The sequence below is a fragment of the Penicillium bovifimosum genome, assembly GCF_028826915.1.
Source record: "Penicillium bovifimosum strain IBT 22155 chromosome Unknown utg000002l_segment0_segment0, whole genome shotgun sequence".
Lineage (NCBI taxonomy): Eukaryota > Fungi > Ascomycota > Eurotiomycetes > Eurotiales > Aspergillaceae > Penicillium > Penicillium bovifimosum.
In genome coordinates, this window is record NW_026622711.1 from 620,359 (window position 1) to 646,591 (window position 26,233).

Genomic DNA, 26,233 nt, shown 5'->3' on the forward strand with positions numbered 1-26,233 from the left:
TTCGGCAAGGGCACACGGTGTGAGTCGTATCGTCGGGCTTTGCGCTCAAGACTCACAGCTAAAACAAATGATGATACAAGAACTGACCCTAAAAAAAAAAAAAGTGGGCTAATAGGTGCACAGGGCAACCAGACCAGCTCTCAGCATTCCCACCCGGTCTGCATCGTGGGCTGAAGTTGCCTGCGTGTGGCTGCGTCGGAAATTGATCATCACGCCGCCACTAGACGGGGATTTCATGAGATGTTAAGTTTCAACTGTTTCCCAGGAGGGGCGGGTTTCAAAGTGCATGAATGGGAAGATGTTAAATTTTTTTTCTACTGTCGATCAAAGAGAGCCCCTCGGTACGGTACAGGACCCACCGATAGCATATGTATGGTTTGAGTTTCCTTGCTCACGATCGGCTCAGAATGTTGACATTGTATGGGATTTAGTACGGCTCAACCATGCAAGAGGGGGTCAAACCGTCACAGACTAAGTATCGCTCATCGAACTTTTGCGCATCGCCCTATATGGAGTAATAGGGGACTCGAAACGTTTTGATAGACGCGGGAGGGAAGTCGGCGAACTAAAATCCTAGGCGCTGTCTCCATAGGCTCGCCACTCCCACCTGGGTATAGTAGCTGCAGCATTAGTAGGAGACGATTTATTATGTGAGTGATGGCTGTACGGTACGAGACTAATATGCCCCATCGATAGTGCTTGGATAGGTCGAATTAAGAGGATCATGTACGAAGAAAGCACCTAAAGTTGAGCGGACAATTGCGATCATTGCAAGAGAAAGCATAACATCAAGAACTTGGAAAGAAGAGAGATAGAGTCCAATCAGAAGGATATCAGACGACTATCAACATTAAATATGCTCTCAGCTGATAAAAGCAAAAAATAAGAATTAAAATGTTGTAAACGTCGACGGTATTACGGCGTACACGGGCGTATTGTGTTATCTGGATAAGCCCGTATTATTTAGCTAAATAATTGGTTACCCCGTGCCACCTTTTCCCTCCTCACCCTTTTGCTTCATTCTCTCATTCCCCTCCATATTTCGAGGTCACTGAGAGGAGGTCGAGTTGGTGTTTCACTCGAACATTTCTTCTTCAGGTACTATGCCCCCACGTTCCTCCCTAACCCCCCTGACTCGCCTGCCACACCCAGGAGTCTTCAATATCCCAAACCTCCCCGATGAGACTGATCACTTCCAGTACACTGTTGCTAACCCTCGCATTCAGAACCCCGATTTTTTTTTCTTTCTTTTTCGGGTTTCATTCGAGTCGCATAAGCAAGATGTCGACCACCTCTAGTAACATCTGTTGAAGCTATCCATCTTCAGAGTTCTCCCGGCCCACCACCGGAATCCCCGCTGGCGTCATGGAGAAATTAAACACTGGGGATGGACAGCTTTTCATAAAGGTTTGTGTTCCTGTATAGCAGATGTGTGACGTGAAAGCATAGTCGTGTTTGTGAATCTTTGGTCGTATATACAGCTAACACAGGCGCGCTACAGAATGTCGCTAGCTACGTTCGCACCCACGAGAAGGCGCTCGCCAATGCATTGCAGCTTCGCCGCCAACCTGCCAAGAATGCCATCCCACAATCACCGAGTGGTCCCTTGACCCCTGGTAGCTCCTTTGCCTCAACCTCCTCAACCTTAGCCGCGGCTTTTTCATCTGCAGCATTGAAGTTCATGTCGCAGAACTCCAAAACCGCCAAATTGACATTGACGCCGCACCACCTATTCTACCTTCTATCCCGCTTCGAAGAACTGAGCATTGCCGTGGGCCCTATGAACATCAGATTGGAAAACATCCACACCGAGGTCTCGCAGTCCTATGTTTCATTCCTGAACAAACCTCAGCAGTCCCGGGGCGACGGGGCCTCGATCCATTCGGTTTCCAGTGTTCGTAGTGTCATGTCCGGTATGACCGATCTCTGGTCATCGTTCCGCATTGGTTCCAGGGACACCCCCAGTAAATCGGAAAGGGCCAAGGCCGCCTTGGAAATGGACCTGAAGTACCTGTACTCTGCCTTCACCAAGATTCCGTGTCTACGCCTTGCTCCAGACCACCGCGCTCCTTTGATTTCTGGATATGAAGAATTTCCTTTCGACACGGCTGTGCCGCTGCATTCCTTCAAGAACTTGAGCGCTTTAGAGATCATTGATTTAGACTACCGTTCTTTCTATGGCTGGGACAGATTGTCCGAGCAACTACGCACCCTGACACTGAAGAGAGCCCACCTGGATGATCCGGCCGACCTGTTGACGAGGATCGTGTTGGACGATATTGATAAACGCCGCCGGCGGTCTGCCAAGTCCCAACAATCGCCTTCACTGGGATGGAGCAGTTCCAGCGGTCAACCAGTTCATACTCCCGATCAGAGCAATTCTCTTTCCGCGCCGGGGTCTCCAATCGTGGACACAGCATTCGGTACCAGCACCAGTCCAAAGTCCGTCCCTATGATTCGGGCTGGCTCAGAAGGCGCCAAGATTCGCACTAGGGCTGGAAGTGTTTCTCCCACTCGACCAGTCACAAAGCACGGCCACCGACGAGGCCAGTCTCGGCAAATTCGGCGCACCGGCTCCGCAAGTTCGGAATCAAGTGAGGTTTCTAATAGCTATCGCACCGGAAGCTCCACCAATCTTCTCGCAGACGTCCTCTCCCCTTCGAAATGGAGATTCCTGCGACACCTGGGCCTCCCGGAAAATTCTTTGACATCTGTTTCTGCTGCTAGTCTGGCTCCTGTGGCCAACAGTCTCAACTCGCTCGATCTGTCTTCCAACCTTCTGACTGAAATTCCCGATGGCCTAGCGTCATTGGTAGCATTGAGGGCCCTTAACTTGTCGTATTGCATGATTGAATCTCTCCACTCACTCACCCGGAATCCTCTTCCAGCCATTACCGTTCTCACCCTCCGCGGCAATCGCATTCGTTCACTCGCGGGCATTGAGCGATTGCTCTCATTGGAACGATTGGATCTTCGGGACAACAACCTGACGGATCCGACTGAATTAGCACGGCTGACCAGTCTCCCTGAGATACGGGAGATTTGGGTATCTGGCAATCCGTTCGTCAAGACCCACTCTGGGTATCGAGTTGTGATTATGAATCTCTTCCGCCGGACGCCCGGTTACTCCGAGGACATCATCATTGATGGCAGAGGTCCGGGTTACACTGAAAGGAAGCAGCTGGTTGAACGGATAGCCGAGCCTCAGGCTGCACCGGTCGTGCGTTGCAGCCCGGCAGATGACTCAACTGTCGTGCAAAAGGCCACTATCTCGAAAGTTCCACATGATCTCGCAAACTACAAACCCCAGGAAGACGAGGGGGGCCTGCAAATGAACGGCTCGCAGCCCAAGGAAACCGACGGGGGAACCAAAGGTCGCAAAAAGCTCCAACGGCGCAGGATAGTCGATATCTCGGTGGACAACCCATTTACCACCGATGGCCTGGGCAACACAGCGATTACCGCTCATCCAGTTCTTCCCGTTCAGCAGATTCAAGCACCCGTCGACCACCCGCCAGTTATTCCTCTTGATCGGCCGTGGCTGTCCGGGCCGCCGAGCATCCAAAGCCCTACCAAACCTTCACATTCGCCGAGTCCTCCTCTCCTTCACCCGTCACCGAGCAAGGATAGGAGTATGGACGAAGAGTTTTGCCGCCAGCAGCTAGAAGTCCTCCGTCAGGACGTGGGCCATAATTGGCTCACCGTTCTCGGAGAGAATGACTGGGATAACTCCCACAAAGACTTCGCTCATAGCTCTGGCGCTGGTTTGGACCATTCCGCTCATATCTCCACGCCATCACTCACCCGCTCGACCACTCAAGCCATCTTGAGTGGACATGCACTCAGTGGATAAAAAGTTATCTGAACTTATTGGCTACAACATTTCTCGCCAAACTCCGTTCGCCTCCCTCTTCCACTTCATTTGGAGGCTTCCTGTCGTGTCCGTGACGAAAACCTGACTCGGCAGGACATATTCTCTTTTTTTTCTTTCTCCACAGGGACGAAAATACCCTGGCGGTGTCCACCGGGGCTCATTTGAACAACTTATTTTCAGCATGTCACAAGCAGCTGATCATTCTATGCATCGTTTTCGGCGTTGGATGACTTATGAGACATGGTGGGTCGGATGTTTGAACTATTTACGGCCTTCCTCTTTGCTTTTCTTCAATGCGTGCTGTCTTCATTTCTCTTATTCCAAAAAGCATCTTGCGATGGCCCGTTTTTGGAGGGCTGTCTTGATCTATGGAAGGCACAGTGAAAGATCTTTTGTTTCGGTTCTAGCGTGTACTGTATGATTCTGATTTTCGGGCATGTTGGCGTTGGAGGATCTTGTCGATTTGTTCTAATTCCCCTCTTGTTCCTTTTGATTTCTCCATCTTTCTCCGGTGTCGTTGTGTTCAAGCGATTCCCTCTGTGCTCCATGAAAGATACCTGGATGAGCAGCAGCTATGAGACTATTCTTGTTTGGAGATACAATTTCCTACTTCCATTTCCAAGCCTCGAGTATGCATAGAGACAACGAATCCCATGGGATACACGGATCTAATCGGAAGTATACAGGAACACAAAGACATTATAAACCCCATTCGGTATGTGAGTATAACTAGTTCAAAGACACTAGTAGTATTTCAAGCCTTGTCTTCGTGCTTGGGCCCCATATGGCGTCGAGGCTTTGAAGTCTCGACCTCGAACGCCAGAACCCCTCTATGCAAGCAGATTTTTTATAGCAATTAGTCCAAGGCTCCAAGGCTCCAAGCGTTGTAAGTCGTCTGTCGTACACATAGAAGAAATAGAAGAGCATTGGAAATCCAAGCAAGACGAGAGACGATAGACGTATACTTCAATCCCCCTTGATAGGGAAGACCAAACACGCGCAAACACAAAATGGAGAAACTTCCCGCTTTCTTCCTCAAAAAGGTTCTCTTCTTCCTCTCTCTCTTCAACCCATCTCTCTACATTGATGTTGTTCTTCGAGTTCACATCCATTAGTCAACTCTTCTAGTATTCTATTACCCGAGAAAAATTTCTCCCTTGATTGAGACTTCTCCACCTTGGCCTCGACTCTTTCCAAACGATTCAACTCAACCCCCCTCCGACTTCTTCCATCAAGCATAATTCCGTCAGATTCTGCTAGTCCGGTGCTCGTTCGCTCATCCTCGTCCATATTTCGAGACGTCTAGGAGCCAGTCGCTGTTCTCCTATTGTGCGCGTACCACCACAACCCGGATAGGCACCATCCAAGCCCCATCTGGGATATCTGCTTGATCTGTTCTTTCGCGGCCGTTGGGGCCCTTCTGTTGATCTCTTTGATCTTGAAACCTTCTGTTTGGTAAGTCATCCTATCCTTTTGTTTTCCAGCTGCTTCACTCCCACGACTCCTACCGCCAAGGGGGAGAAAAATCAGCGAAAAACTCGAGCGCGCCCATCGTTTTCGCCTTATCGTGGGATTTGAAATACAGACTGAATATTGTGCCAATTTGGAATGCTTTATTAACGTGTGTTTCTCCCACCAGTCACAGGATATAACCGCCGCGTCATCAAACCTCTGTTATCCTCACCCGATCGCTTCGGAAGTCTCTCTTCCACCCGCGTTCCTTTCCGTTTCTTTTCTCCCCCCCATTTTTCTTTTCTTTCTTTCGTGTTTTTGCGTTAGACATTATTCGCTATGGCCGACCAAGAAGTGGATTTGGACTCAATCATCGATCGGCTGTTGGAGGTGAGGGGTAGCCGCCCTGGCAAGCAGGTTCAGCTGCTGGAGTCAGAGATCCGATTCCTCTGCACCAAGGCTCGTGAGATCTTTATCTCCCAGCCCATTCTTCTCGAATTGGAGGCGCCTATCAAGGTATGTTCTTTTTTCTCATTCGTGTCCGAGCGACCGCTCGGGTCGGCAATCGCCCTCCGTCTAACGCAGTGGCTATCTCTAGATTTGCGGTGATATTCACGGCCAATACTACGATCTCCTTCGTCTCTTCGAATACGGCGGTTTCCCTCCGGAGGCCAACTACCTTTTCCTCGGTGATTATGTCGACCGTGGCAAGCAGTCGCTCGAGACCATCTGCCTTCTCCTTGCCTACAAGATCAAGTACCCCGAGAACTTCTTCATTCTGCGTGGAAACCACGAGTGTGCCTCGATCAACCGTATCTACGGTTTCTACGATGAGTGCAAGCGCCGATACAACATCAAGCTCTGGAAGACTTTCACCGATTGCTTCAACTGCCTTCCCATTGCTGCCATTATTGATGAGAAGATCTTCACCATGCACGGTGGCCTGAGCCCTGACCTCAACTCCATGGAGCAGATTCGCCGTGTCATGCGCCCCACTGATGTAAGTTACACCTGCTCAATTTACTGAACCCCCTGGTGTGTGGTCTCATTGGCAGCGAGAAGATAAGCGGCTGCCGGGGGTCTCAGTTTGCCGCTGAAGGCCAAAATCACTGACTGGAATTAGATTCCCGACTGCGGTCTTCTGTGCGATCTTCTGTGGTCCGACCCCGATAAGGATATTACCGGCTGGAGCGAGAACGACAGAGGTGTCTCATTCACATTCGGCCCCGACGTGGTTTCGCGCTTCCTCCAAAAACATGATATGGATCTAATTTGCCGTGCACACCAAGTTGTGGAGGATGGATATGAGTTCTTCTCCAAGCGCCAGCTGGTTACACTATTCAGTGCGCCCAACTACTGTGGCGAGTTCGATAATGCCGGTGCAATGATGAGTGTTGACGAGAGCCTGCTCTGCTCCTTCCAGGTGAGATTTCCATATTCTTCCCTCCCACCTTTTACAGAGATCATTTTCTAACCTATGCTCTTTTCGTCTTCCACAGATCTTGAAACCAGCCGAGAAAAAGCAAAAGTACGTTTACGGTGGCATGAGCGCCGGCGGTCCCGTCACTCCTCCGCGAAAGCAAAAGAAGAAATAAAGAATCAATACGAGCTTCCCCATGTGCAGCAGGTTCGGGCGGAGATAAGCCTTTCACAAATCTCTTTAACAGCGCCCTCATGACATCCTCCCTACGACCCCCGCCGCGAGTCCCCACCCGGATCCACGAGAACGATGAACGACCGAGGAAGCCCTCATTCGCATTCAGGGCAGCCCGACATCCTCCAACTCCGACATAATATCCCCAGGTTTCTCCAATATCGCAACTCCTCTCACCCTCTGCCGAAACGGACTCTCCCAGTGCGACATGCGAAACCCAAAACATCAGTCTACCTCATCGATTTCCTGGCCGATCCGCGCGACCTCTGTACACCCGGAGCGGAGTTCAAATGCTTATCTCGTCTTTTCTCTCGACTTCTTTTCTCTGTTTCTGGGCTGGAATGTGTTCTCCTTTCACCATTCTGGAACGGAGAAAGGAACTGGTTTATTTTATCTTTTTTCCCCTTCTTTACTCAACTTATCGTTCCTGCTCCTGACCGCATGTGTTTGTGTTCTCTTATGAATCATATTCGTCTTTCTCATCTTTCTCTAGCTCCTCCCGTACGCGGTAGTCTCGTTTCCGCCTTAACCACCTTCTGCATCGTATCGCGGAGCTACACGGGGACTCCGTTTCATCCAGCGGAGGTTGTATTGAAGATATCACTTCCGTGCATCTTATCTGGAGTTGAACTTCTGCCGGAGGTCTAGATCACATGTTGTGTAGGCAGGATATCCATCCCTTTCCAACTGGGCATTCAATCTGAAGTCAATGCATATTACTAGATTTGAATCCGCAACATTGTAGTTAGTTAGCGTATATTTACCTTATCAGATATGCGTACAGAGTACAGAGGCACACCACTATTGATCCCTCGGTGCTACGCATTAGGAAAAACCAAATACAAGGTCTTTAGACTATAATAAACCAGAAAGAGATCGGCTAGCTAGCTTGAAGTGAAAAACCAAAGAATTCAAAAGAAAATTGAACAAACGTGAATATGGTAAGGGGGGTACAGCGTCGTCGAGTAAACACATTCAAGACGTATTTGATTTGAAGGGTTGAGGCGAGGGGAAAGCGTGACTAGATAGTTAGACGCTTTAATTCGGATGTTTGGTAATGGGAATTGTCGAGCACCGGACCATCCTCACTAGAGTAAGGAGTGGTCGAATGAGACAATTGAAGAAATGCGGGTTTGGAACGGGTGTTATTATGTGGAGAGGTTAATATGCGGGAAACAGAACTGTTTAGACGTATTGGGACAACCATCTGATGCCCTCGCCATATCCTGCAAAAAAAAAAAAAGATCAGCAATTCTCGTTCCGGACCACGGACTTGATGCCAGAAGTTGAAACTCACCCTGACGCATAACAACACTGCACATGAACACCTCAATAGGCCGGATTCCCTCGAGAGGAACCTTGCCCTTACCAGTGGTCTGGTAGAGACCGAGCTGGTGGCGGAGCTCATCCTCGCTGACGGCATCCGGGTGATCGATCTTGTTTCCGAGGACGAGGAAGGGAACCTTGGCGAGCTCCTCCATGGCGAGCAGGGCGTCGAGCTCGGCCTTGGACTCGGGGAAGCGCTCGTAGTCCTTGGCGTCGACGAGGAAGACGATTCCACTGACTTCGGGGAAGTAGTCCTTCCAGAGACGGCGGGCTGTGAAGAATTGGTCGTTAGTTGTGTTCCATTCAAGGGAAAAGAAGACTGTTGGAATTTGCGCTGCGCGATCACAATCCCCTCGAAGGACTCCACTCACCCTGTTGGTGACCGCCGAGATCGAAGGTCGTGAAGCGGTTGTTGCCGATAGCCAGCTCCTCGGAGGTGGGGTGTGCGGTAGGCTGAAGGACGGCGACACGGTCGTTCTGTTAATTCCCATCTGTCAGCGAAAGCTCATAACAAGGTCCAGCTTTGATATCCGCTGTAGGTTATCACCCAGGATCTGCACAGCGCTACCAGATCCAGGGTTGCAAACACCGGAACAGAATCCCAAGACATCAAGCTATCCACCCAAGTCGACTAACCTTCAACATATGCAACAGCGTCGTCTTGCCGGCATTGTCAAGACCGAGGAACAAAAGCTTTGCGTGCTTATTGAGGAGACCCAGCGAGGCCAAAACATCGTAGACTATACAGAGATACAAGATCAGCATCGCACAGAACATCCTCAACACAGCTCTGTCACAAGCACACGATGCCGCGGCACAGCCGTCGCACGCAGCGGGTTGATTTGGAGACATTCTCTCAGCCCAGAAGCGTTGACAGGATACGGAGTATGTGCCTGGCAACATCTCGCTTGCTATCCCCGTGTATCTGGGTTCGGTCGCTGACGGTGGGCGCAGACAGTTCGGGTGTTGTGTCGGGAAGGACAGTCCGGGTGTCGGTATCGGGAAGATTACTTACACCAGTTGATGATCCACATTGTGAAGGGGCCAGAATCAGAAAGTAATAGAGGAAGTGTATGTGACGGATATCACAGAATTCAAACAGTGACTGGCTGATTGGGGAGAGATGGATGGATGGGGGGTGGGAGGAGATAGAAGCCAAGAAGACAGGTTGGATGTTGTTTTCGGGATTGGTGCCTTAGGCAGGGAGATCGGGACCTCGAGCTGTTATCAGGTCCGATTTACGATTTCCTATTTTCCTATTTTAGGGCTTGTTTAGGCTGGCTTGAGTACGGAGTACAGCAGAGTATTGTAACTACACAGTACTACAGAGTTGAATTTCCGATTCATCCCGAGGTCATGGTTGCAACTTGCATGCCCTTCTCAAGGTCCTGAGTTCATCGTGGCAAATATCTAGTACTCGCCACTACTCGACTTTGTCCAAGCCAATGATATCTTACCATTGTAGACAATATGGACCTTGATAGAGAATTCTGGTGAAGAGATTTATAAATATTCATATTCACTCTCATCAGACTGATGACCTGTTTATTCACAATGCAGAAAAGCCAGATAGGGGGTATATGCACCGCAACCATGCAACGACAAGGAAAATACCTCCAGCAAGTCCTCGGGACCGCACTAACGAAAAGAGGGAAAAGAATGGTTATAGAAATACTTCCGAAAGAAAATGCAGAGAAAGAGCCACCTCCGTGTAGGATTATAAGAAAAGGGAATCAGAGAAGAAAAAGGTAAAAAGAAGACCGTTCATGTGGATAACACGAGGTAGGCTAAGTATGTGGAAGAAGCGAAAGGCACTCGGATCGCTAACCGAGCAGAGGTCATACAAAGACCCCCGAGCCGAAAAAAAGGGTAATAAAAAGTATTTACAAGGTAAAATAGAATGGGAGGGGCGGGGACACCTAAACGGATAGGACGAGCTGGACGTCTTGACCGACGCCATATGCTCTGCACCTCTCAGCAACTTCGAGGCCAAGCTCCTTCATCCGTTCGGCTCCATGGCCGGGAATAGGCCGTTTGCCCATCTGCTCTTTGGCAGCTTTGCGGCAGTGTTGGCGCCAGAACTTCTCTTTGCGTTTCTGGCGCTTTTTCTCGAGTCCCTCGACGATGTCGACGGGACCACGAGTGTGTAGTTCACGGGTACGAGAGTGATCGCGCTCTGGCGCCTCAGTGGCTGGTGAGACGCCGTGCCAGCGGTGGTCTTTGTCGAGACCAGTAAAGAAAGGGTTAGGGTCACGGGGCAGTGACTTGGTGCGGATAAGAGGCCGGCGCTGAACCAGATGGCTGATGTTGAGACCTTCGGGAGATTCGACAATATGCATGTCCGTGGTGAATTCCCACTTGGTCGGGATAGGCGACCTGGCTCTCATGCGTGGGGGCGGAGACTTGAGCCGCTTAGGCGAGGTACGACCGGCACGGGGAGGTGGAGGAGACATCAGACGCCTGGGGGAGTGGCGAGGGGATTGCTTGCGAGAGACACCCTCGGTACGTCCCCGAGTGCTTTCATCACGGTAACTTGCGCCAGAGGACATATCGTGAAGCTCATGCTCGGATGGTTCGAGGTCTTCGTTGTCTTCGGGATCGCTGGTGGGGAAGCTGGGGTCGATATCTTGCGGGATAAGAACCTCCCTTGCGCGACGTCGCTGTTCGAGGCAGGACTTGTAAGCAACTTCGAGGGGGCGGTCCTCGTCGAGCGTTCCACAAACAAAGTCGGTGCTATCGGGAAGGTTCGGGGTCCTTGGGCGGATCTTGATGCTTTTGGAAACCTTCGAAGTGCGACGGGTACTGAGCTTTTGCACGGGAGCTGGGAGCCAGGAGTGGTCGTCTGTCATGGAATCAATGGATGTATTGGAGGCGCGGCGTTCCATCAAGGTGGGGCGTGCTTCCAAAGGCTGACTGGTAGGTTCCAAGACAGTGTTTGATGAGCCCCAAAACTCGCCGTCCGAGCCATCATCGTCACTGTCATCAGATTCTGCAAAGCCGGCCTCGTTGTCCGACTCATTGCCGTCATCGGAAGAGAAGTCGTGGACAGTGGAGTCATCGTCGGGGAGGTCATCCATGTCGTCTTCCTCTTCCAGTGCCTCCGCCTCTGCCTGTTCACCGAGCCGTCGGATGGCCATCTCCTTCTTCATACAGTCGTTCAAAGTGATCTTTTGCGAATAGTCGGTCTCCTTATTAACCCACTCGTCGTCCTCGTCCATCGAGCTAGCAAACTCATGGAACCGAGTGGCTTCGGATTCCTCAAACTTGCCAAGTCCACGAGTTGGTACACCCTTGGGTTCCGTGAAAGCGGCCGCAGACACCTCCTTGGCGGTTTCTTTGGGAGTTTCCTTTGAGATGGGGGACGCTCTGCGGACAACAGGCGCAGGAGAGCCACGACACCGTGGGCGAAGGGAAGGCTTGCGTCCTGGAGATCGCTCTCTCTGGCAGTCCGTCTCCCGTCCCGGGCACACGAAAGTCAGGGCAGATTTGCGCTTGGGCGGTTGGGCCGGGGTTTCCTCCTGAGGCTGTGTCGATGCCTGGGCCTTGGGTGTCGGGAGTTCTTGCGATGAAGAGGGCGAGACGGGAGACATCGGTTGCTTCTCGTCGGTCTTGCGACCACAAGCGAAGCTGATGCATCGCTTGCGGCCAAGACCGGCTTCAACGGTAGTCTCACTGGGAGTAGCGAAGTTCACCTTAGGCGTCGGACCTTTCTTGCCCATCATTGCAGCGTTGCTCATCATTTGCGGGGGTAAAGGCGGGCTGGGCGTGTTGGACAGTGACGGGCTAGTGAGACCACCGTCACTGGTGAGCTCGGCTGTTGAAATGCCACTGATGTTGCTGTGAGGGTAGGATCGGTACATGTAGGAGTCGTAGTGGGAGGTATGGGGGTCGGTGGGGGACATCTCGGGGCTGCTCTTCAACGCGCGCGTGAGCAAAGATTCCGTGCGGTCCACTGCTGGCCGGGGAAGGACAATCTGTTCGGGATTCATCGGGGTGGCGTGCATGCGGTGATCGGGAGGCTCATCAATGTCCTCAGCCAAGTCGCCCTCATCGTGGGCCGACTTGCTGGACGAATTCGATGAAAGAAGCATCCTCAAGAGGTTATGTAACGAAAACGTTCTTTCTCCGCCGCGAAACTGGGCCATATCTCAAAGAGAGGGAAAAGGGTTCACGGTATAGTTCCAGGTAGAGAAGAGGAGGATGAGGCGGGTGGCGGAGTGTCGAGTCGAAGGCGAAGGTGTAAATGTTGCTCGAGAAGACAAAAAGAGGTCTTTCCTTGAACAAATGCTCTCTCGGCGTCAATCAACGTGAAAGTGATCGACCCTGAGGGCAGAACAAGATGTCCCAGACGAGGACGATTGTCATGATATGTAACGCATGGCTAGGGGGTTGTCGACGAATGACAGGAGGATGTTCGCCAAGATCGATAATTATCCTCTAGGATAGCAATTCAATGTTGAGGTGGAGTGAACTAGATCTCGCTGTCGAATACCTACAGGCGTGGCAGGCCCGTGCTGGATTCCGTAGAGGGGATCGAGATAAGGTTAAAAAGCAAGAATGTCCAGAATGTCAAGGAATGAGAAATGGGAGAGTGGAGAGTGGAGATTTTGAAAGGAAAGGAAAGAAAGAAAAGCGAAGATGGGGGAAAAGTTCGACGATAATAAAAGAGAATAAGAAGATCTCGCATAGAAGAGGTGCAGGGGTTTCCGAAGTCTTGGAGGGGAGGAGAGGAGAGTGGGAGTGACGATACGGCAGTCCGGCATAGCCGCTTTGAGTTTAGTGTGGTCATTTATTTTTACTTTTTTCTCACTTTTCGTTTCAATTTGATATTTTCGTGTATTTTTGCTAACCACATTTTACCCCCCAACGGGCCCCCAAATTACTCCATTACTCTGCATTTCTTTCCAGCCAATCTGCTCTGCTTACCTGTAATTATCAGGGTTAACATTTCTTCCTCAGGAAATTCACCTTGCCACTTGACTTCTCCACTGGACATCGTTCCTTGTATGGGTACGAATACATGTACAGTAGTTCTTTAATACTATATTTGTAATCGGCTGTAGACGATGTTAATAACTATACCATTAGTAAACGCTTTGTTCAAAGTCAAGGTCTCGCTAAATATCAGCTAAATGTAGCACAAAGCCACGGTTTCCTGGATCGAGGATCGGAGCCAATTCATTCAAGTGGACCATCTAACGATGACCATTGTCTGTTGAATTGCTGGTCGCGGGCTACTTCTATGAGGGATTTTGTGTTAAGACTAAACCCCATTAGGGCTGACTCTTGACCCTCACATCGCAAGCTCAAATTGACTGTTGAATCCACTTGAATACTTGTCAATTGCCAACTCAGCGGTGAATCTGTATTCACCTGGCACCAGTGAGAGATTTGAGCTATTAATCGAGCACTATGGATGTCTAACATGGATGTCCAATGTGGAACACCTTCGGCAGTTCGATGTTGGTAATCTTCCTGACCATACTTTACAGTACCATAGTACAATAGAAAAAAGAAAATTTTCGATCGCCACGAGGTGTATTGGTACGGTCATCTGACTGTCAGAGTGGCTTTTAAGTGTGTGAAAAGGCGGTATTGGAGAATACCGTTGTGCCTGAATGGTCCCGAGCCGTCAGCCTTGGCCGAAGTTTGCCCTAACAACGGTCTTACTCCACGGGAATTGGTAATAAGAACCTTGACCTGATAACTGAAACTATAAACGCGCTGTGCGCGCTTCATCGGTTGGAGTACCCCTAAGATTAATGACATCTTGGCAAGTGTCAGTCATGCCTTCAGACTCCGGAGTCATACCTGAATGCTTGGTATTGGTTTCTCTTCACTTTACTGCCCTGATGCGGAATCAGTTCCTTTCTAATGACGTAGAGTTACATGTGCGATCAGCCACATTTCACCTCAACACCTTGGCCTCACTAATTTCGAACTTCCCATGACTCTTTTATCGGAGCTCTTCGGATGGAGTCTAGGGATAAATTGTATACTACACTAATCGTACAGAACACATCGTGTATGAAGCAATACCGCAGTTGTATCCACTCCATCCTGATCCGAACTGCAGCACAAGGGAGGGTCTTGGCGCTTGGCTCTGCTCCTTCCCGGTAGATCAGTCTTGGTATACATCAACACCGGGCGTTGTACATGCAACGGAGTACATGCTGCACAGCTGTACTCGATTATTGAGTCAGTAGAATCGAATCTATGTTATTGGCTCCTATTCCAGCGCCAAGTCCAAAGGCAGTCATATTTCCTAGGGATGCCAAGCTCACCCTGTCACCAGCACGGCCTTGCCTACTGATCCGCCAAATTTAGACACAAACTACAAATCCATACGGAATTACATACTTCATCTGATGAGGCGAAGGGATCAGGATCGTCAAGTTGGGCATACAATCGATCTCCATCCGATCTACTATGACTCGTTTCACCAGGCATCTTTATTCTTCACCGACAGATTTAGTCACCGAACAATAAGAAACAAACAAAGAAATCCCCGCTCAGATCCATACCTATCGACCCGATGACATCCCAAGACACCAATAACCTAGGAAGCTGACGAAGACACATGCGCCCGCCTTCAAAGGCAACACCAAGAGAGAAGCGGTCAAGCGGGGGGATCACCCTAGGAGGGGCGCCTGACTGGAGAAGAGGACTTACTTTGCACAAACTATAGTTATGTACAATAATTAAACCGGATCGTAACAAAAAAAAGAACAAATTCCGAATACTAGTACTAGAACCGAAAGAAAACCCACTGGACCCGGAGATATGCAACCTGCAACCACAACCCCGTCTGCAAAGCCCTGAAACACCCGTTTAGATCACGACAAGCTTCGCGAATAGTAGATCCCCCCACACTCCATGGATGCGAACCAGCATAACCCCTGTCAGAACACTCGAGTAAACACTGCATGTTTGCTCTCGAGCCGTGTGAGGCAAATGCATCCACCATAGAAGAAGAAGCTTGTTCGCAACGCGACGGGATCGGATCCTGGATCGAAGCCATTGAGCTCATACTGCGTTGCATATCGCGGCTCTATATTGGTGAGAAGTTTACGTTTAGGTACGCGTGTTCATACCAAAATTGGGAAGAACGAGGCCAATGGCTATAAGCGGTAATCCGGAACATAGAGCGAGTCGCTATGCGACTCTTTTTGGCATGTTGCTTCCTGGTACCGGGAGCGGACGCAAAGAACACCGATCGAAATCGTACCTCGTATGCGAGAGTGTATGCAGTACGAATGTACGAATGTACGACAGTCTACTTCAAATGCCGCTAAAAACCAAACAAAAGTTCCCGCGCTGACAGGAGCGATGTCGCAGACGGGCTGGGGTAAAGTAGTAGGCGTCTACGGCGTCCTTGGCCACCCCTCACCAGGGTGTGCTTTGTCACGACTCACGACTCTCCGCACGCCAATGACCAGGAATTGGAGACGAGCCGGCTTGTGAATTATGGAATGGGCTAAGAGAACCTTCCCTTGTGTCCGGAGAATTTCTTCCGGTGGGGTAAGTGGTAGCTATACTAAATTGTGCACGAACTACATCGCGATTCGCGAAAGTGAACACTAATAGCGCCGTGTTCGTGGCGAGATCCTTCAAGGTTCCTACTGTCGTGACTCGTGGCAGTTACTCAATTGATGATCAGCGATCCGACCCGCCATAGAAATTACAGATGTATCCCCATATCTCCCTCGATGCCAATAACATCTCGTAGGAGCCCAGGAAGCACAAGTTCGTGTCTAGTGCAATAAGGTGTGAACTGTGCATGTGGGTATCGGACTCCGTGGCACAGGATGGCACGAGCGGGATCTGCTAATTGCCAGGCTAAAAGAAAGAGTGGATGTCTTCGTGGATATACATACCCCAAAAGTAATGGCTGCGACCCACTAGTATAATACGTTCTATCCCAGGATCGTTGACCGGGCACACAACCGGGGAAGTGGAGTCGAGGATCAAGAAGATTGCACAGCTGCTGGCTGCTGCGAGAGCGATAGGCGGACAGAAGGAATGAGCTAAGTTATACTTCGTGCAGCTAACCTAATCGATGTAGCTAGTATGAGGCATTTTCATTTTCCACTACTGCAATGCGCCAGATGCAGTTAAGCCGAAGCCAAGACTTTGACAGCGGCTGTTCTCGGGATTTGTTCGATTTCCACGGTTGAGACTGTGGTCAGAGCCCTTCTAGAGGATTCTAAGTTGTGATGTTAGATTTCTTAGCCGACTCGCAAGAAGTCTCTTTTGTCTTCTACGAGTATACCTGATGGTGACAACTAAGGGTTTTTTTTCATTCACAAAGGCGGCGGCCAGGTGCCAGGGCACAGGCGGGCCACGGGCAATCGCAATGACTACTCCGTACTAACATCTAGTACTCCGGAGTCCGTACATCATGATCCAGTCGCTGACATGGCAGTCTCAGTTATCAATAGCACAATATCTACGCAGTGTACAGGATTCAATGCCCCGTCCGTATCGGCAAATCAACCACCAACTCGGCCTCGGAATCAATTGTCAACTACTAAGTCCACCAATGCCTCGCTGGCATGACGGAACACAAATCCTAGGAACCAGATCTCCCCGATAGGCATATGACGGCCTACACAAGCACCACCCCATGACTGCATCGCCAAGCCAATTTGAGGGTTCACAGAATCCTGCGTCTCCAACAGACTGGAGAATCAAGTAGATCAATGATCTACCGGCTGTGCACACAATACAGCTTGAGGCAGATAAGCCAGTGTCCGACGTCTCCTGAGCCGGGCCTCACCGGAGGAATGCTTGGCGACAGCGCATATTGAAGCCAACTGCCAAGATCTAGGCATTGAATTTTCAGAATGCGCCCGGTACTACCTGAGCTGTGTGGTATGGGAACCATTCAGTATTTTCGGGGTAACAATACGCAAAAGACAGAGAACAAGGGAGTGACAAGACGAAGAAAGATGGAAAAGAATTTCCACAAAGGGGGTCTGTTTCGATTGAAACTACGAAGTATTTTCATCTCCGCACCCCCTTTCTCGGAGATCTTGGCGGAAGACCATTATCGATAGCTCTACTATCGATGATAGGGTTTCCGGGGTGCCAAGCTCTGTGCAAACACATAGCAAGGACTCAAAAACAGATCTATGATGCCTTGTTGCGGCTGTGCGGTTATCGAGTACAGAAACTGGAGTGGAAGGGTGCTCGCCAAGGGCGATCATGGCGATCAATGCTGACAACTAGCGGTGCATGAAGACGTCTTGGCACGCGCTGGGAACTATTTGAGTGCTATAGTTTTTGCCAAGCGGTCGCACGGAGTGACAATCTGCGTCTGGGGGGTGGGGGAAAGGGGTTGCAGTGGCAGTGCTTCTTGTTCTATTTTGGCTGGGGGATCGACGGGCTACAGGCTTGGCCTTTTTGAGCTGAACTCGGTCCGGTCCGGGGATGAGATCTGTAAATTGGCTGTTGGAAGCCTGTTCAATGCATTAAAGCGGGCTGTTTGGATGGGAATTTGGGCGCCTACTTAACATTGCGTCTGCTATGTACTGCGTACATTGTACAGGGGTACTCAAACCGTACATACGCAGAAATAGACGAACGCCATGACTTTTCACTTGGCTTTACTTGCAAGATTGATAGCTACCTAGTTAGCTATTCAGTATTCAAAGCAGGAATACAAATATAGCTTCTGATGGAACACCCATGCACACCCTAGCCCACGCCACTTGCGACCATCGTGGCTCTTGCCATACCTCCAGCGTCCACCCCTAGTCATCCCACGTCAGCTGTAACAAAAACTTCGTACTGTCGAAGTCCTACGGAACACCTGTGACAATCTCAACATTTCACATTTCACTCCAGACGCACGATCAAAATACCCCTGTAGTTGGAACCAGCAAAACAACAACCTGGCACCCTTGGAACGTTTCAAATCTTCCAGAAGCGCCCGCTCCACAAAGATCGACGCCCCCTTGCCCCAAATGACATACTGTAGGCTCGTCCTCGCACCTTGTCATCGGGTGCCCGTGCAACTCCCAGCCCAACATACCAATCACACAGCGCAGCGCAGGCAAAACAAATACCCCGTGCGCAGAAGCGCACGGCATCTGACGGAGAATATTTCCTCCATTGATGCTCACGGTCGCAACCCGTGTCAGCAGCCGCTGATAAGACGCTGAGGAAATACCACCCTTGCCACCGATTCTCAGGAGCATCTGTTACAGCGTCACGAGTCTGAGAGTCTCCAGTGGTTGTTACATTTTCAGTTTCGGTTCGGTTTTATCACGACGATGACGCATTTCCGTTCATGACACGCGACAATACTGCAAATTACATCGTTCTCGCGAGATCTATTGCGCTATGCTATTGAGCGTGATGATATCATTACTCGGGACGTGTCGAGTACCGAAAGGTTGAAACACACGTTTCGCGTTTGAAGCAAGAATGCAACGGTTGGAACCATTATTTTGCTAACCCTACAGGTACCCACGGAAGGTCTCCTTACTGGTATTGCGTAAGTACAGTACGAGCGGCGTTCAAATGTCCATCACAATAACCCGGACTGCGGAACGTCGACGATCACATAGAAACATTTGAGGACGGGCTACAGTATCTCATTTCTCCCCGAGGTCCAATTACTCCGTACCGACCTACGTAATCGCAAATGACCTCCCTATCTTACCCCGGATCATTCAGCCAATCACGGCTTACCATGACGCTCGCGTTAAGCTAAGACCCTCGGAAGATCTGTTGTACTGAATGGGAAGGTAGAAGATGAACGAGCGGTCTGCGATATAACTCAATGATGCCAGGGATGCATTTATTGCATCTTCTACTGTGTAGGTATGTTGATCTCATACATCGATGTTGACTCTTCCAAGGTTGCTTGTGACATCACGATGGAGCCGCGTGGCTGGTTGCTATGGTAGCTGCATGTACAGCTGTGTTGACCTGCGCTAACGGTGCTTTCCGAGATGTTTTGGACGACGTCAGATCGCGCGATCTACTGCACGTATACGTATGTCAGTGCTCGGTCGTATATACGAACTTTCGTCCACGGTATGCATCTGGCGATAGGCGATGCGGGACAATGGCCGTGCGATGGAGATCGGGGGTAGTTATTGGTAGGTAAGAAATGGGATTGTTTGCGGAGATGGGATGGAGGTCTACTAGGTTAGGCTGTACTCCGTATTTGTATATTGGTTGCAGCCTTGCAGGGATGCTATAAGAGATGCCTTCCCAGAGGATCATAAGACATGAGCATGCCGCTTTTGATCTGTGGTCGCGATCAAAACACTTTCCCAAGGGTTTTGATAGGATGGATGGACGTTGTCGTCGTGTCAATATAGACATTCCAAAAGTAGTAACCCGAGTATGGGAATACATGTCCTGGTTGAAGCAATGGGGCTCTTTCGTGTATCTCGTAGAGTTAGTAGTAGCTGCTGTCGATGCTAGCTCCATGTAGATGAGCTTGTACCATACTACATTGCTAGCCCTAAGCACTTCCAGGAGGTTCATGTGTTACAACCTTAACTGGCTCCCGACGTCTGTTCCTGGATCTAACCTCATACTGTGCAACATCAGTTGTGCATCTCTTTTTCAACCCCAAGGGCAATGGTCTTCCATAGATCATACGTTTTCTTATGGTAACATGTCCACAGTAAGTACACAAGATTTGCATGTCGAACATGAGATGCTTGCGCTTGATACGTGGTGACAGACAGGGCTTATCGGTTTCCTTGCTGTACATCTCCATTCTCCAATATCAGCACTTGCAGCGATGGAATCGAGATCTACTCAACTCCAACATAGTGTCTACTCATCTAGATCAAGCGTTGGTCCGTTGGAAGGTGATTACCGACAACCTTATGCATATCGGCATTCATCTAACAGGAGGACATTCTATCTCGGAAGCGAAGACAGACATGAGGCTGAAAGAGCATTTATTTTGCGCCCCCAAGCTTATCGCGATGATATCGAGCTAAAAAAAGTCAAATCGTCGACTGCCAGCCTTAGGCCGCCACATCGAGCTTACTCTTTGAAGGGAGCCTGTTCCATCCCCGCTTGTCTCACCACGAACGGGATCCTACATTTTTCGTCTTTCTTATCAACCGAAATACATTCTCACTTCACTGAGTAATGAGCGACGATCCTCAATCCCCGCGTTCATTCGCCCTCTCTTATGTCTCTAATTCCCGCTTCCACTCCTCATTCACCTTCGACTCCGCAACAACCAGCGGCCCTCTGAAGGTAACTTACGGCGAATATGGCCGGGCGCCAAATGAACACGACACCATCCCAACTCTCCTCTTTATGCCGGGCATGTATTCATCCCGGTATATCGGAATCTGCCTTCACAGAATTGCCGAGAAATACGGCGTGCGCGTGGTAGTCGTCGACCGGTAAGGAATCCAGTTCCACCGAATACGACGCGAGCTCAATTCAATATCAAACAGTCCAGGGATGGGAAAATCCACCGACGTAGCACTGGCGCAGCGAGTATCAGCCTGGATCGAGATAGTCCCTCGACTTTTGGCGCATCTAAACATCCAGCACGTATCGCTGGCGTCACATAGTGCCGGCACCATCTATCTGCTGAATACTCTATATCACTGTCGGGATATTCTGCGTCCTGATAAAGCGATGGTTACATTACTAGGTGCGAGACGCTGTCTGCAGAAACACACTCCGCTCTCTCAGTTCCATTTCCCTATTCATAGAATCCTGGAGAATCTAACCAAGCAACAGCACCCTGGGTCGATCCCGCCAAATCAGGAAACACCACCATGAAATTGGCGCAATACATCCCAACCCCGGCCTTCAAGCTGTGGCATCATATCCCGCGCTTATTCCTTGTCCAGAACGGGTCACCGATAGCAAAGAGCGGGGCAGTTGTTGCCGGGTTTTCCGCCAGTTTCCCTTCAAAGAGCAACGATGCCCAGGCGAAGAATCGTCAGTACATCGAAGAAAACTATGCACTAACGCTGGAGCAGCAGAAGGAAATTGACTCCGCGATGATGCAGGCCATGTTCCAGGAGGACACGGTTGGGTCAAACAGCGAGGCGCTGCAGTGTCTGCGGAAGGAAACTAATACCTGGGGGAAGTGCGAAGACTACGAGGTCTTTGTGCGTGAGTTGGTAGAGGTTGAAAAAGGAACAGATGGTTCACCGTTGGGGGTGAGGGTGTTCTTTGCTGAGAGTGATAGTATGATTGGCAAGAAAGGTCAGGATTATTTTGAGAATTGTTGGGCCCAGACGAGGGGTCGGGACTTGGGTGGTGTTGTCGAATTTGAGTCCAAGACAGTGGCTGGCACTGATCATGATAGCTTGGTGCAGTCTGCGGAGGTGTGGGAGAGTGTTTTCAGGGAAATGGGCACAGTGGAGGACGATATATAGCATAGTATGTACGGAGTACTATATAACCATAGCGGTTTACTGTGTACCTACTCGCTCGGACCTATGAGGAGGAGGGCTTGGCGAATAGGTATGGTGCAGTTATACTCTCATGACTTGGATATAAATTCAGAATAACTTACTACATCGAAGATGCAACCTGGCTGCACGCGAATGAAGTTACACCGGAGCCTGCTCCCTCAGCAGACGCCTTGGAATATTGACTTGTCACTTCTCGCAGTATCGGGGTAAGGTTACTTTTCTCGGTAAGTATCGAGAGGTAGATACAATTCAAGCGTCAAGAACAATATGTACAAGTAGAATCCGCCTCAAGTTAACTTGAGTCACTTCCATTTCCCGGCATCCTCAACTCCCTTCGCTACACGCTTCGCGCCATCTTCTAAACCCGTGCTTGCACTGCCGAGGACATTACCGATTGGCTCGCCGGCGCTGCCTGTTGCGCTGTTGATTGTGTCGCCGAGGCCGCGGCCTGCGGTGCCTGCTACTCCGCCGACTGTGCGGGTGACGCCGCCAAGGGTGTTACCGAGTGTTGAGGTGACGAATTTGGCGGCTCCAGTTGCGCCTTTGTCTTGGTTCTCCGGCATGGTGTAGTGTATTTAGGTTGTTGAGTTTTGATGTTTGAATGGTTTCAAATATGGATTCAAGCTGGAGTGAACGTGGAGGAGGTTTAATAGAGGATTATAGTACTGTTGATAATGTGGTGAAGATAAGAAGGTGGCAGGTGGTTCTTATATTGGGGTGTGCGCCTTATGACATCATTGTTTTGATGAGTTGGTGGCACAGTCTATAGGTACGATGGTGGCTGGAGTATTGTATGTCAATGAATGAGGCGAACAGAAGGCAAATGAATTGGTTTAACTTACAACATGTAGTTTCTAGAATCTTAGAATTTGCCATTTACGTCGGATCCAGGAAATGCTCAGCCTAGACACATTGACAGTTGGATAATCATTTGGATTGAATTATTGCATACATCATGTACTACCTAAGTAGGCAGTAAGAAGACCAGTTTCACGCACTGTAAAATGTCTTCGGAGTTGCTTCAAACCAAGTAAGCCCTGAAATTCAAATAAACACACCAAAACTCCATAAGGCCATTGACGCCATCGTGGTCAGACCCAAGAATGGGGACCTAGAGAAAACCCAACCACCAATAACATTAACCAAATAATCCTTGAAAACTTGTTGAAGATCGAGCGGAGAGGTTTCGCAGCAAATGAAAAGGCTGCAGGGGTATGTATCATCAACAAAAGAAATCAAGTAAAAAAAGAGTGAAGATTCACAGACGGCGAATCCGTCGGAGACCATCAACCTGGCGGATAGAGGGCCGCTGGCCGGCAGGCTTCTGTCGTGGCTTCTGCTCTACCTGCTTCATCTGTTCGGCATACTCCGGGTAGGTTGTCTGGTTGATTTGTCCAGTTTGATCGATCTGCTGGATCTGTTTGTTCTGCGCCGGAACTTTGCTGGTCTTGACCTGACGCCACCATCGAGCAATCACCTCGCAAGCCCACTCCTTGCTGGCCTTGGGAGAGGGAGCAGCAATAGCAGGCGCATTTGACTCACGTCGTCTGACGTATGATCGCCAAGCCCGTTGAATAATAACGGCACGAAGGGCACGTCGCAATGCAACGACATCGGGATCGGGATCGAGGGTCTCTGTGGCTTGTCTCTTGGGGAGCCTGATGATGTTTCCATGAACCTCACCCAAAGCGACTCGACCCAATGGCCGCTTCTGCCCTTTCTCAGTCTTAGTTGTTGGGCGTCTAGTAGAGGCGACGGTTCGCAGGGCACGACGGGGGCGTTGGGGCCCACGTGGAGGATTATCATGCTTATCATCGTTTCCGGAATGGACGAACCGACGGCGGCCAGGGGGCATGTTCTCTTTACCTCCGCCACGGCCAGGGACATCAACCTGGGCCGCATTTGGCTGGGACGGACGGGGGAGTTCCCGAAGAGGGACACGAGGCGTAGATCCGGACAGCATCATTCGAGGCTGGCGTCTAGCAGACTCGGCCGTGGGGTCGTTGGACCCAGGGTTTCCCGGAGCCTGCGACATGATGCACGATGGCTGAAGCCGGGAGGAACTGATGAGAGTCAGGAGAGGGATATGAGTTGAAGAAGAGGAAGAGGAAGAGGAAGAAGAAGTCGAAGTGTCATACGGTAGGATTTAAAGAAGATCTGAAGGAAGTCTCTTACTTTGGAAAGCAAATGGAGGGGTCCTAGAAGACACACGTGTGGGTTCAACGCCTTCTACATGTAGGCAAGATGAGTTCTTCAGATGAGTGCTTCATGTCTAGGAACGCAAGAGCTAAGTTTGCCAATCAGTGATGTATGAATTCGTTTGCTGAAGGAGCGAGGCAATCGAAGAAACCACCTCGGACTGGGGAAGGCACGTTGCGTACTTGATTCTACGTCATCTACGGCTCAGGGAACTATAAAGTGGCGTAGCCTGTGAGGATCTGTCGCGTTCGTGTATCTGGAGCAAGTGGGTTGCTTTGAAAGCCTTATCCATGGTGTCACTATAGCTACCATGGAGAGCTTCTTAGGGATTGGTCCAATCTGAGATAGATACCCTCTTTCTCCCCACCTTCACAATCTATATACAACGTTTCGCGACGGGTGTACACGCGACGGGGCACGCATCATCGAGCATAACGAAGACGCGTTAGGAGAAGGAGACAGATAGACAGTTCGGCCGACCCTTCCGTATCAACGAATTTGGGTTTTAGCGGTACCTGGAGACCAAGATAACTGTAGTTCACAACAGTGTGGGTCAGCAACTTCTGATATTGTTGATTGTAAGGTAAGTATGATTTACTTGGAACGTGGAAGATACAAACAATAGCGAGGGTTGGGCTGGGAATGCAAAGCAAAAAGGTGAAACGGTAACCAGGAAGAGATCATGATTGCCCGAGAAATGATGATCAACATGCATGCGCAGGTGTGGACCTTGAAGCAAATATAGTAAGAAAACATGAACTTGTGCGACTGGAATCAGAGGGCATAGGTAGGGTGCTCTATTTACGTGAGAAACCGCCTGGCAAGGACTCAGCTTGGAAGGTGGCAAGACCATAATCATGGTCAAAGTTGTAGGAGGTTGCGATGGAAGTCGCACCTTCCATCACTGAGAGCAACAGCTGTGACGTCGACGAAAAGAGGTTATAAGGTTAGGGTTAAGCTTATCACGTCAACCGTGGAAAGATGGATGAACACCAGATCCGGAAGGAAGCAGATATGATGCTCAATTTCTTGGCCATCTCCTCTATCTGAAGAATGTTTTCCCACTACTGTGTATATAAACCACTTCATAGACACATTGTCCGTAGGACATCGCCGGCGAGTAATACAAGACCCGAAGTGGTGAAAGATGAAGGTCAACGGCGAGCAAACTTGCATTGGCCCAAAGCGATCAGGGCTGTCTTTGTTCTAAGCAGAGTCGCCCGCCGCCCTTCCCAATGGAATCAGTTTCAAGCAAGACTCCTTCCACCAAACCGCCAGAGATAGATCTAAATATAGCAATTGAACGATTACATATGACTATGGATCCATTCGTCTTCCGCTAGCTCCTTAGCCGAGCTTCGCTTACTGGGCTCCCATTGTAGCATTTTGCGCATGAAACGCAGAAAAGATTCTCTCTCCGCTTTCCCGTCCAGAGTAGTTTCCCTCTGTTCAAGCGGTACCAAACCCGTCAAGAGATCCGGATTCAGGAATTTGCCTTCACTCGAAAAGAATTTGTCTTTCAATTCCCCTTCTCTAAGAAGGCTAGGAGGCGGAGGGCCAAGAAGGTTGATAATCTCGGCAAGATGGGCTCGGCTCCGGTATCTTCCAAATTCAGGGTCTTGGCCTGTAAACAAACAACCGCCTTCGTAGATATCCCAAATCTACAATATGCTATTAGCATTATCGGATCATCGTATAGCGTTCAGTCTTACCATGCATCCCACATTCCATATATCGGCGCTAAACGTCCACGGAACGCCTAGAATCACCTCAGGTGCTCGGTAGATCCGAGGTTGAATGAATACCGAGTGATGCTGATCCCCATGTATGGCCGAACCAAAATCGCAAAGGATTGGGGAGCTGACTTTCTTGGGTATTTTGAGTTCTTGGGACATGTAGATTGTTCTACCGTCTGTATCTACCTCTTTCCTTGGAACAGGTTTATTAAGTTCGTACTCTTCAAAAGTGAGTGAAAACTGATTCATCTTTGATTCCGAACATGATGTTATCAGCTTTAATATCTAATGAGGAAATGAGTAAGAAAATTGTAGAGACCAAAGGTGATAAACAGGGGCACGAACCAGTGTGTGCAATGTGGCACTCTGTATGAAGATAATCCAGTGCTAGAAATAGGCGATGAAGGACGACTGCGATGACTGGCGAGGGTAGTCTCTCCACCGGGTTACGGCGCAAGAAAGCCAAAACACTCTCCCATAACGGGGGATGCACAAGACATCGATGCTTGTCCTGAGGTCCGTCGATGTCAAATGTATCAAGTAACGTTCTTATCACGTCGCGACCGGGATG

General features: G+C 49.8%; 8 protein-coding genes across 8 annotated transcripts; 3 read left to right on the plus strand and 5 right to left on the minus strand.

The window, feature by feature from the left end:
• Positions 1-1,365: 1,365 nt before the first annotated feature.
• Positions 1,366-3,853, plus strand: N7515_001436 (leucine-rich repeat domain-containing protein; the record flags this gene model as incomplete). Its single annotated transcript, XM_056662180.1, has 2 exons — positions 1,366-1,407; positions 1,502-3,853. The coding sequence occupies 2 exons, from the start codon at positions 1,366-1,368 to the stop codon at positions 3,851-3,853; spliced, it is 2,394 nt and encodes a 797-aa protein (XP_056524293.1).
• Positions 3,854-5,665: 1,812 nt separating this feature from the next.
• On the plus strand, positions 5,666-7,039 carry glcA (type 1 serine/threonine-protein phosphatase catalytic subunit GLC7; the record flags this gene model as incomplete). The annotated part of the gene is made up of 4 exons (XM_056662181.1): positions 5,666-5,842; positions 5,925-6,326; positions 6,450-6,749; positions 6,826-7,039. 4 exons carry the CDS (start codon positions 5,666-5,668, stop codon positions 6,919-6,921), a joined length of 975 nt encoding a protein of 324 aa, XP_056524294.1. The 3' UTR covers positions 6,922-7,039.
• Positions 7,040-8,165: 1,126 nt separating this feature from the next.
• Positions 8,166-9,340, minus strand: sar1 (Arf family GTPase SAR1; the record flags this gene model as incomplete). The annotated part of the gene is made up of 5 exons (XM_056662182.1): positions 8,166-8,206; positions 8,278-8,625; positions 8,678-8,783; positions 8,943-9,046; positions 9,322-9,340. 5 exons carry the CDS (start codon positions 9,338-9,340, stop codon positions 8,166-8,168), a joined length of 618 nt encoding a protein of 205 aa, XP_056524295.1.
• An 885-nt stretch (positions 9,341-10,225) lies between these two features.
• N7515_001439 (DUF2457 domain-containing protein) lies at positions 10,226-12,397 on the minus strand (the record flags this gene model as incomplete). The annotated part of the gene is made up of 1 exon (XM_056662183.1): positions 10,226-12,397. One exon carries the CDS (start codon positions 12,395-12,397, stop codon positions 10,226-10,228), a length of 2,172 nt encoding a protein of 723 aa, XP_056524296.1.
• An 8,035-nt stretch (positions 12,398-20,432) lies between these two features.
• N7515_001440 (alpha/beta fold hydrolase) lies at positions 20,433-21,688 on the plus strand (the record flags this gene model as incomplete). Its single annotated transcript, XM_056662184.1, has 3 exons — positions 20,433-20,695; positions 20,750-20,952; positions 21,042-21,688. The coding sequence occupies 3 exons, from the start codon at positions 20,433-20,435 to the stop codon at positions 21,686-21,688; spliced, it is 1,113 nt and encodes a 370-aa protein (XP_056524297.1).
• Positions 21,689-22,029: 341 nt separating this feature from the next.
• Positions 22,030-22,290, minus strand: N7515_001441 (uncharacterized protein; the record flags this gene model as incomplete). The annotated part of the gene is made up of 1 exon (XM_056662185.1): positions 22,030-22,290. The coding sequence occupies one exon, from the start codon at positions 22,288-22,290 to the stop codon at positions 22,030-22,032; it is 261 nt and encodes an 86-aa protein (XP_056524298.1).
• A 695-nt stretch (positions 22,291-22,985) lies between these two features.
• Positions 22,986-23,762, minus strand: N7515_001442 (uncharacterized protein; the record flags this gene model as incomplete). Its single annotated transcript, XM_056662186.1, has 1 exon — positions 22,986-23,762. One exon carries the CDS (start codon positions 23,760-23,762, stop codon positions 22,986-22,988), a length of 777 nt encoding a protein of 258 aa, XP_056524299.1.
• Positions 23,763-25,233: 1,471 nt separating this feature from the next.
• N7515_001443 (kinase-like protein) lies at positions 25,234-25,821 on the minus strand (the record flags this gene model as incomplete). The annotated part of the gene is made up of 2 exons (XM_056662187.1): positions 25,234-25,587; positions 25,639-25,821. The coding sequence occupies 2 exons, from the start codon at positions 25,819-25,821 to the stop codon at positions 25,234-25,236; spliced, it is 537 nt and encodes a 178-aa protein (XP_056524300.1).
• Positions 25,822-26,233: the final 412 nt, after the last annotated feature.